At 39.7% G+C, this 11,735-nt stretch overlaps 1 protein-coding gene across 2 annotated transcripts in view; it reads right to left on the reverse strand.

Moving 5' to 3' along the window:
- Positions 1-11,735, reverse strand: part of LOC103480746 (sodium/calcium exchanger 1-like) — a 109,522-nt gene that overhangs the window by 60,745 nt on the left and 37,042 nt on the right. For both annotated transcript variants that reach the window (XM_008435908.2, XM_008435909.2), the window contains exons 2-6: positions 2,831-3,078; positions 2,255-2,394; positions 1,240-1,392; positions 921-1,148; positions 383-787 (exon numbers count right to left, since the gene is read on the reverse strand). In XM_008435908.2, the coding sequence (XP_008434130.1) occupies positions 383-787; positions 921-1,148; positions 1,240-1,392; positions 2,255-2,394; positions 2,831-3,005 (1,101 nt within the window). In that variant the 5' untranslated portion in view covers positions 3,006-3,078. The remainder of the gene's footprint in view (positions 1-382; positions 788-920; positions 1,149-1,239; positions 1,393-2,254; positions 2,395-2,830; positions 3,079-11,735) is intronic.

The following is an 11,735-nucleotide window of genomic DNA, read 5'->3' on the forward strand; positions in this document are numbered from 1 at the left end:
AAATTGGCTATCCTAGAAGTGAAGATCATTACATTAAATTGACTCTCTGTTGGCTGGGAACAATGTAATTAATGTAGGTTTAGGCAACGCGGTGCAGCTGGATCCTAAATCAATCTGCAGCAGTTTAGATGGAGGCCAATAGCAGGTGTTTTTACAATAGCAATCAGTAACATAAGTACTATAAAACATCAGTGCTATGAACAGTTTCCCATAACGTCTCCTAAAGCAGCTGGTCCGTAGGCCTCATTTCAAAAAGTACATTTAAAACTCTGAGACACAGATGGGTATCATTTCAAATGACATACGAGAACGTCATTGGACGCTTTGTTCTTTTTTGATCAAAGAGTCAAGCTACACGTTTGTCTAAAAAATGAGATTGTACCTGGTAATTAGCCATCTCGATCAGCTGCTCCATGTCCTTGTCTGGGTGTCTCTGCTTCAGCTCCTTCAGTGTCCTCGCCATGTCCCTCCTGGCCTCATCATCCTCATCCTTTCCCCCCTCCATCATCCCTCCGTCCATCCCGCTGTGGCAGTTCAGCGCGATCTGTCCGTCTAGTTCCAGCATGTCCATCTTTGTGAATCCACCCGGACCCAACGCTCCTCCTCCGCCTCCTCCGTCCATGCCGCCAATCCCTCCATCTCCCTCCGTCTCAATGATGATGCCGCGGTGCTTGTCGGCACGGTAACGCTTGCGGACGTACTTGTAGAAGAGAAGTCGCCGGTCGGCCACCCAGGCTTGGACGACGCAGAGGGGAAAGCAGAGGAAGGTGAGCACAGCCTCCCATACCTGCAGAAGAGAAAAGACAAGGGGGGAACTTATTTAAATTTTTTTACAAACGGCGCCAATCACAATTAATTACGATTAAAATAATGCGATATTAAATCAGCGCAACGTTGCCCTCCTTTTTACCCTTCCTCACCTCCACCTCTCCGGGAGAAATCACGCTCAGAATCATGTAGAGCCAGATGTAGGCGAACAAGCTCCATGCTGCCGTGACGAAGAACACCCGGAGGTGTTTGATCTTCCTCGTCTCTCCGTCGGGAACCACGTACACGCAGAGGGCGATGATCACGAACATGTTGAAGGCGGCGCTGCCCACGATGGTGCTGGGACCCAGAGACCCGGCCTCAAAGCCGTGACCGCACACCTGCAGGTCGGAGGTCGGACAATCGGATTATTGCTCCGGATTTCATAACGTCTGGTCTGCTGGGCAGCTACTGACCTCAACCCGGACTTACCTCAATAACTGACAGCAGAATCTCAGGAGCGCTTGAGCCCAAAGCCATGAGCGTGAGATTGGAAACGGTTTCGTTCCAGATCCGGACCGTAGCCGTTGTGGTTTCACCGTTTGGCTTTTTTATTGTGATCTCCTTCTCTTGGGATGTTATGACCTGCAGAGGAGAGGAAAGGCAGCAAAAGGAGTTTAAGTTTATTCCGTTTTGTGGAAGGTACTGTGGATGCTAGAGGTGTGAGATATTTTGGTATTGATCTGATACCAAGTAAATACAAGTATCACTGATATTACCAATACCAATACTTTTTATTACTTAGGTTTGATATATCGTCAAACCTTCTGGCTTTTGTCTTTTCTTAATAGGTACTCCAATTTCTTGGTGCCGATTTTCTTAATTTTGGGAGATTGGCGATCGGCCGATACCTGTGAAGCTGATCTTATGTCCTGATTTTATCTACTTTGGCAAACGTCTAAAAATCAGCCACCAGGTCATATCTGCATGTTTCCAGCTAACAACAGTCACTCCACTGTCACCAACTCGGCAACATTTAGCAACATTTCAGACACAATTTTTTATTTTTGACCAAAATTGGAATCAGTAGATTAAGGTATTTATAATGATCGGTAATCGGCGATCGACCAGAAAATTGCAATCGGTGCACCCCTCGTTTTACCTATGAAATGTTTTGTTAAATCCTAGGATGGAATTTGGACAAAGTGTATTGGTGTCTACAAAATACTTTCACAACATGTTAACACGATAAACAGAAAAATAGATGAACAAAACAAATTTGTGCGAGTCTTTCCTAAATGAAAAAATTTTAATTAGAGAACAGATCAAAGCTAAATCTTTTTTGAGGAACTGTTGAGAAGCAATGCTGCAAAAATAAAATATTCTGAAACAAAAGTATTGATCTTGCCATGTTAGTATCAATCCGGTACTGTGCCACGTTTATCGATATTTTTGGATCTATCTGCCCGGTTCTAGTGGACACATGAGTGTTTAGTGAGTAACTTACCTCTATGGACGACATGAACCGGTCCGCTATGATGCTCATGCCCAGGAACATGTAAATAAGTGCCACAAAGTAAACAATTGCCCGTGCCACTTTGTCTCCCACTGACGGGTTCTGGGGGTTCCAAACAGGAAGTACCACTCCTGAAACACAAAAACAAAAATTAAAACAATTTGTCTTTACCAGCAAACATTGTACAGCGCATAAAGTGGGAAAACCAGCTGACCAAACTTGTTGGAGCTCAGGTTGGGTTGCTAGGTAACGGGCGGAATTCCACTGCGGTTGCTAGGTAACGGGCGGAATTCTGCTGGGGTTGTTAGGTAACCGTGCATTGCCTACTGATTTGTGATGTTACATTTGGAAGGTTTTTGAAACAACTCATTAACTTATTGCCAGAAAAACAGCTGAGTGGGTTTTTTGGGGCTGATATTAGAAGCAGTTGAGACCCAAACGGAAGCATTAAAATGTACAAAATGTGAATTTTTGTGTAATAGAAACAGCTTAAACATTACAAGGTTATGTCACTCTTTCACTCTTTCAACTGAACTGGAGTATATATAAAAGATATCAGTGGCCCACCTTCCTGACAGGGGTCTCCGCTAGCCGTACAGTTCCCTGAAGACTCTGCGAGGGCCGGAGCCGGGCATGAGATCAGCACAGTGAGGAAGATGAGGAGGAAGAGAAGTGAGGAGGAGGAGGTGGAGCGGAGGGAGACGAAGGCAGATGTAGGGACAGGCATGGCCGCAGGAGCCATTGTTACTGAAGCATCCGGCCCGACGTTTAATCACTCGCTTAGGGTCAGCTCAGAATCGAGTGAGGTCCAAAACCTGCAGGATGGCAGAGAGAAAAGCTTCGGTTTTATTACAGGACAGCGTGTTTAACAACATACTACTGACGCTCCGCTCTACATCTTTTAGGGGAATAGTTGGAAGGTGATTTAAGGTGGATTCAGGCACATAAAATGAAAAAGCAATAAAAGGCGGGTCATTACATGGGAGAAAATTAGAGAGATTCTTTAGACGTGATGTAAACTCTGTTAAAGTCGTGGCCTGCAGCTGTAATGGACCTACAAATAATAACCGTTTGAGCTTTCAGTGGATTTGTTGAGCCTGAGGTCTTGGAAAGCACAGATAAAAAATATTAATCCTCTTTTATTTTCTTGCCTCGGACAAAAAGAGACAATAAAAACATTGTTTTTGCAGTTTAACCCGACGATGACCGTAAGTGTTTTTATGTATGCTTCCCCAATATCTGGCCAAAATGATGCTGAATTCATATTCAGGAAGGAAAATTGGTGAAACGTTTTCCGTTTTGTTTTACCATAAACAAAGCAAAACTTAAGGATGTTTTTAATTTTACCTTAACAATCCTTAAAGGACGGGGAGATAAACCAAACAAATGTTTATCAGTTTTAAGATGTAATTTGTTATCCTCTAGGATGTTACTTTTGTTTTGTCAACTAATTAAGTAGTGAATTAATTACTGACTGAAAAAAATGACCATTTACAGATTGAACAACAAACTCAGAGCAGTAATTAAGCAAAAACTGAACAAAAAATAGATATGTTCTACAATTAAGATTAATAAAAATATTTTAAAAAACCAATGTGTAAAAACTTTCTGTTGTACCCAAAACCTCTCAGTTGTCAGCTTCACCTGTTTCAAATCCTGTAAAAACAAGAGAAAAAGACAAATCTCTTATAAAGCACCTTTTGCTGTCCAATTATTAATTGCTTAATCAAATAATCAAGCTTTCGGGCTGCACAGTGGAGCAGTTGGTAGAGCTGTTGCCTTGCAGCAAGAAGGTTCTGGGTTTGATTCCCGGCCCCGGTCTTTCTGCATGGAGTTTGCATGTTCTTTCTGTGCATGGTGGGTTTTCTCCGGGTACTCCGGTTTCCTCCCACAGTCCAAAAACATGACTGTCAGGTTAATTGGCCTCTCCAAATTGCCCCTATGTGTGTGTGTGTGTGTGTGCATGGTTGTTTGTCTCCGTGTTGCCCTGCGACAGACTGGCGACCTGTCCAGGGTGAACCCGCCTCTCGCCCGGAACATTAGCTAGAGATGGGCACCAGCAACCCTCCCGACCCCACTGAGGGACCAGGGTGTAAAGAAAATGGATGGATGGAAATAATCAACAGATCAATTCTACCCTGTTTTGATAAGTCAAGCAAAAGAGCTGAGATTTTCACATGTTGATGTTAGAGGTATTTTTTGCTACAAATGATCAAACTAAAGAAAATAAAACTGATTTTGCATTTTAAGCAATAAAATGTTTATTTTGTTATTGGATAAGGAATTATTTGTTTATTTGCATCTTTTAATGTATTTCCAACATTGTATAAAGTAGAAAAATGTTCCAAAGTTTGCACACGATTCATCATCGGATTATTCTATAGTTTATCCAATGACATTGTTTGGATTAACACGCAATCATATGTGAGAACGGCCTATCCAAAGTCGAGATTAAATCCAGATGAGAATGTGAATCGATGTTCAGACACAGGGATGGTTCTGATGGATTACATGTTTTCATGTTTCAAGGGCGTTTCACTAAACCAGAGATTATCCAAAGGTTCAGTTGATGAATTTCATAAAATCAGAAGTTCTGATCCAAGTCAGTTTTTAAATCATTTTCTGATTTTAGATCCTTTTCTTTTTAGATAATTTTCTGTTTTTAGATCATTTTCTGATTTTAGATCATTTTCAGTTTTCCTCAGACTTTTGTTCTTAAATAATCAGTTCGCCAAAATAAAAGCCCTGCCGTTCTAACATTTGCCTAAGAACATCAGACATGGAGGATTTGTTTAGTTGCAGAGAGAAAGAAGGCAAACAGAAACTCGCTGCTCAGTTTGAGTTTGAGGTCAACTTTTCATGTGGATTCCTTTGACTCGATGTCTTCCCACACCGTAGCCGCGTTAGCAGAGACGGAGAAACGGCGGAAAAACGCAGCTTTAAAATCGATTTTTCAATATTCCCCCCAGAGTCTGGTGAAAATAACGGCCTTCAAATGTCTTTCTTTGCACACAGGTCATTGCGCACAGACGTGTCTGTGTGCAGACTGCGGTTGGTTTCATGCTGGGAAGCCAAACTGTGGAAAGCAGAAATAAAATGGCAGTATGTTTCCTGAGCGGCTTTTCATTAATCTGTTAAGAGAGAAACCCTTTTTAAGATGTCGGGTCAAGTCAGGGCAAATAAATGCTCACAGTCACAGAGAAACAGCCTCACTTCCTTTTTGACATTATCTCAAATACATTCAAACACCCTGGACTCAAACTGCTGACCCGCTTTTCTCAGAAACACCAAGTACAAATAAGCGTGGTTAGTCATCTGTAGTGACATCAACGTTGGGTCGCTCACCCCGTCCTCATCCGTCTTCAGGGTCTTCCTGCTCCGACAGCAACCTGTCACTTCAATGCTCTGTTCACGTCTCTCCTTTCTACTCTGTGATGTCAATGCTTCTCTAGCATCTTAGCCTGCGAGATTTAACAGAAACTGATACGTCCCTTTCTTATCTGCACGGTTCAAATCTACTCATTTAAGCATCTTTTCACAGCGCAGAACAACAATGACACGCAGGAGTGGCTTGTTGCTTTTGTAGCCTCCAAGTCAAATGAACAACACATTTTAACTTCCTTTCAAAATGCCAATATGCGGCGCTAGCTTGAAGTGACGCAGTCACTGATGTGAGAGAATCAACGTCAGACGGAGAGAAAAAGTGAGAATGGCTTTGTGTAAAGTGTCCCCAAAATAAGATTCTTAAAGTTGCATCATGGTTGAACAATTCAATAAAACAAGAAAACTGAGACCTTTAGCTGCTTCCGTTCACTACGGCCACTCTGTATTCAGTTTGTTACAGACGTTGGGAGAAATTACAGCTCTGGAAAAAATTGAGACAACTTAAAATGGTCAGTTTTTCTGATTTTACTTTTTATATGTATATGTTTGAGTAAAATAAACTTGTTTTTTTTTATTCTATGAACTACTGACAACATGTCTCCGAAATTCCAAGCAAAAATGTTGTATTTATTTGCAGAAAATGAGAAATGACACAATAACAAAAAAGACACAGTGCTTTCAGATCTCAACTAATACAAAGAAAAAAGTTTATATTCATTTAAAACAATACTAATGTTTTAACCCAGGAAGAGTTCAGGAATCAATATTTGATGGAAAAACCAGGAGGTTTTTAATGAGGTTCAGTGCAGTGGGCTCTTACGTTTTTCCAGAGCTGTATGGTGAATTATGCTAATCCAAAGTGAGCTAAGTAACATCACAATTTTAGTATTTCATATAATGGTGCTCAATCATCAGTGTGGTGAATTGTAGGCAGAAGTCTGCTCACTAAAGAGCACGTTTAAATCTCTGGGGAGGGTGCTGGTCTAATATGTCTCCAAGCTGCTGCTTTCAGACAACACTGATCCAGACTTTCACCTCATTGAATAGATCAACATAAACTCCTCATAACTATCACTCACTTAATTTTGAAGCAACTGGAATACAATCAATAATTACATTATTTAGTCTGGTGAGACGCTATGCAAAGGTTCAGTCTGCGCTGATGAAGATTCACTCATTTCAGGGTGATGGATGCTTCAGTTTTAAAGAAACTGTCAGAACAACACAGTAATTAAGTCAAAACTTTACAAACATACACACATTTTTCATGGCATATGTTTCTAATACTGTATAAAAAAAGGTTGAAGTGCTTCAATAAAAAATCTACAGAATGTGCTAATTTACTTTATCTGATTAAAATACTCAATTATGAAAATAATCATTACCTGCACCCCTGAAATTAAATGTGACTTGAAACCTTGTTACTTATTTTTTTGTATAAAAACAAAATATGCCAGAATATGAATAGAGAAACAATAAAAAACTAATCTTCATTTTGTGAATCGGTAAACATGAAAAAGAAGATGAAGGCGGACGAGGAGCATATTTACAGCCACTGTAGAGCAAATCACACACCAGCTTTGACCTGTTTATTGAAAGCAGTAAGAGCACTGACAGCGGCCGTCAATTCACATCAACTCAGCTGTACCTCACTGCTCTGCCTCACACACACACACACACACACACACACACACACACACACACACACACACACACAGCCTCAGAGGGCTCATGTCTCAGGGTTAAATGACATTTCCATTCGACTTGTTTATACAGATTCAGCTGGTATTTATCCTTTCAGTCGCCTCTCTTCTCTCCTGCGCCGCGTTTTGGGGTTTTCATGTACACCATATTGTGATATTAATAGTTTAACTCTCCTGTTTCTCCCTTTGTCCTCCGTCAGGAGGAAAAAACCCCGCAGTGGTGAATGGATCAGGATTTATGTCCCTCAGCGCTGTTTTATTCACAGATTTTTCTTCATCACTTTGAATCTGGGATCAGATGTTCGGTTTTGGGAATCTTTCTGCACTTTCTCGTCTTTAAAGATGTTAATCAGATTGTGTTCGATGAGTTATTCATACTTAACAGATTTCAACAATTCATGTACCAAAATATTCAGCTTCTTCTGCTGCTATATCTTGTATATCTTTAGGTATACAAGATATACCTAGATTCATGTTGGGCCGAATCTAAAATCTGAATGTTCTTAAAGGGCCAGAATGTATTGATAAAACCCACTAAACTGTTAAAATATCAGTAAATAGCTGTTTGTTTCTGTATTCAATAAGCGTTTCTTAAAACACTGTAATACTGAGCATCTTTTCCATCCAGGACTTTGTGAATATTTCTGTGTTTTTTTTATGGTGCTAATTTAGGAATATTTGTAAGGAATTTTTATGATATTTTGCTCATGTATGATGTCAAACGTGACTTTTTATCAATCGCTGCATTGATGATGGACTGTAGCTTGACATCAAGTGAAGCTGAGGCAGCAGTCACTTAAATCCAACGTTTTCTGACAATTTTAAGAAAAAATGTGCATTAAAAATCAGAAAAATGTGGGGACCTGTGGATTTTTTTGTGGATTTTGTATGAATTTTGTAGATTTGTGAAAAACTGAAGGGACTACTTGATGTAATTTGGAGTCTAAGGGGCCACATAGAAAGCTACGGTGGGCCAGATTTGGCCCTTGGACCTTGAGTTTGACACGTGTTATATACTAATATTATACGTGTTATATACTAATATTATACGTGTTATATACTAATATTTAAACTCTGCTGCAGATTTTGCCTCCGCTGAAACACACTATTGCAGCTTTGAAACGTTTGTTTGACTGACTGATCATCGTCTGCACTGAAGCTCCAGGTGTTATAAAGCTTGCATGTGGGTGGAGGAAATGCAAACAGGCAACCAAGCAAAAGCAATTATTACTAGATGCTGAGGAAATTACATTTATCAGTGGAGATGATACATTTATTTCTGGAGATGCTTAGTTGAGAAAAATTAGCAAGTGGCAAAACAAGGCGGCTTATTTGAAGAGAAAGAGTCGGGATTGGTGGATTAAACCCCAGAGATTACGTAAGAGATGAACTCGGATAAGGAATGTGAATCAGAGAGGGAATGAGTCCATTTGTGGCTCAGAGTTCGGAGCTGTCCAGAGGCTGAAAAGCTGATGAGATGCATAATTAGGCAGATTTAAGGGCGATAGTGAACGCGCCCCACTGGGCCGACGATGCAGCTGCTGAAGCACGTTAGGGGAGCCTGCAAAGCGCTGCACGTTCTCCAGAGAGCGATCCGGGTTTAAGAGAGAGAAACAGAGAAACGCTGTGGAGAGGGAAACTCGCCGGGCCTCAAAGACTTGGAGAAACAAGTTGCTTTGAAATGTTCAGCAGTGAATCTATAATAGTTGCGTGCGGCAACTCAGTGGGCAGCAACTTTTAGACGCCTTATCAAATTACAGCCTGAAGTAACAATTACTGTTAACAATATTATATCAATTCATCACATGATAAATTAAAACAAACTCAGTAATTTCATTTGCATGATTTATTGTTTTTCTTTATTTCTGCCAAAATCTGACAAAGTCTTCAGTCTGATACTTTGGTCTCTACTAGACCTTTTTTTTGAAGGATAACTTTGTTTATCATAATTAATTTTACCTTTGATTCAGTTTTATTTATTTTGTATATTTAAAATGTCTTCCAGCTGGAGTGTTAAATGTTCATTAGAATTTAAAGTTTGTTGAAACGTGCTCTTCCATAATTCTGCCATTAGCATTGTATAACTTGAAAATTGTCTCAAAACAACAATATTATCGTTTTATCACAGTAACTTCTGGGACGATTTATCGTTCAGAAACATCTCTCATTGTGAAATGTCTAATAGGAGTAGTTATTGATTATTCTGATGATTAATTGGATAAAAAAATTGCAGATTCTACAGATATTTCAGTTAACCATAGCGATTAATCGATTACTAAATTAGTTGACATGTACTTCACTAACTGATTAATCTGATTAATTGTTTCAGCTCTGAATCAAATGTCTGGCCTTTGGAAAACTTGCTGACAAAGTTTTATTTCTCTTAGGAATTTGCCTTTAGCCAGCAGCTTTATTATCCACAGCAAACTGAATATGAGTGATAACCTGCGATAAATGAAACAAAGAGGACACAAAGATGGCTGAACGAAACCTGAACTTTCTAAATCTGCTGCAGATTATCTGATGATATTTGAGTTTCATATTGAAACAGGAATTTAATTGAATGTATGTCCCGAAACGCGTTGAAGTCATGGACGCCTCGCGTGTAATAATGGATGGTATGGATGTCAGTGCGGGTCGCTGCGGCACAGGAAGTGGGATGAATCCTCAGGGCTGGATCCAGAGCGATGGGGTTTGTAATCCCGCGGTTTAATTTGGAAACGGTTCCTCTGTTTGCCACGTGGCTGAACAAAGTGAAACTCTTTCCTCAAGACAATAAGCCTATTACTCACCCCTCAACTTTTCTCTAACTTTTCCATCTCCTGACATTTCAGGATTAGAGAAAGCGCACTGCTGCGTGTTTTCAGGAGCAGCCGTCAAAGTTGGCACATTTTGAAAGTGTTGCATCCCCGCCTCTGTGAAAACATTTTGTGTGGGCGAGGATGTCATCCAGATGAAGTTAAAAAGCTGCTAATGGGCTGTGATGAGAGAGAAGACGAAGCATGATATGATGATGTTGGATCTGTGTTCGTGGATTTATTCTCTAAAGTTCAACTTTGGTTTGTCGCTGCAGCTGCCGTGATTCTTGCCGATTCTCATAAGAAAGAAATATTAAAAAGAAATAAAAAGCTGCATAATTTTAGGCTAAATAAAGGATAAAAATCCAACTTTTATTTTATTTAGAAGAGAAAAATGAATCTCATAATAGAAAATAATCACAACACCAAAACTACAGGCATAGCTTACAAATCCTCCTGATGTTTTATTTTATTATTTATACTTCACTTATTTAAGTTGTTTAGAGTGTGTATTGTAGGGGAGTTCTAATAACCAAGTGAAAAGACGCAGCCAACTCATTAATTTGAAATAAAGTTTTTTTAATAACTTTTTTGCCTTTGAGAGTTGTTGTAGATTGCAATGATGACAAAGACTTTAAAAGTCTTATTTAATCTTTTTTGCTTTAAATTTGCTTTAATTTGCACCAAGAACATAATTAGTTTTTTTTTCTTTTTTTATTTCTTATTCTTAAAAGAAGCTTTATTTAAAATGTGCTATACAAGAGATTTTATTTCAATGCCTGTTCTATTTATTTAACAATACTCTATTTTTTTCAGTTCTCATGTAACGCTTGAAGATTTTAATTTGAAAATATAAAAATATATATTTTTTAAAAATCTTCAAATCTTACTTAGCAGCACCAGGAAACATTAGATGTTGACAAAAATCGTGATTTGTTTCATATTGTGATATCAATATTCACTGATGTGAAAAATGTGATCATGATCGGATTGTTTCCCGTTTACAGGATCTGGTAGAAACCTGGCAACCCGAACCGGCGCGTCCTTATCGGAGGCCAATAAGTTAGCAGCTCCTCTAGATGAAAACAAAACTTCCATCTGCGGTAAAAGTTGGCATCAAATTAGGTTAAAATGCTTGCTCGTGTATTCCTGAATCACTGAGGGTGAAAATTCAGTCGTGACAAACCTTCATCCCTCCCTCCTCTTCCTCCCCCCGGCCTGTTTCAGCTGGGCGAACTAAGACTCTTTCGCCTTCTTCTCCATTTCTTTCCCATCGGCATCACCCCATCTGTTCCCATCGCGCCGCTTCCTCTTCCTGTTCGTTCCCCTTTCATTTTATTCACCGTCCTTTATTTTATTTTTCCCTTATCCAGCGTCTCTTACTGTCTGTCCGCTCTCTTGGGCTCCGCATAACAGCAGCGTTTCTTCAAAAAGGCCAAAATAAATCCCCTTGTCACTGGGCTTAGGGGAAAGATTGTCGCAGGGAGAAAGAGGATGAAAGGAAGTGGAGAGTGGAAAAAAGAGAAATCAAGCACACGGAGAATAATTAGAAGCTGCTTTAATCCCCCTCCCTGATCTTTTTATATA

Source organism: Poecilia reticulata, linkage group LG18 (genome assembly GCF_000633615.1).
Source record: "Poecilia reticulata strain Guanapo linkage group LG18, Guppy_female_1.0+MT, whole genome shotgun sequence".
Lineage (NCBI taxonomy): Eukaryota > Metazoa > Chordata > Actinopteri > Cyprinodontiformes > Poeciliidae > Poecilia > Poecilia reticulata.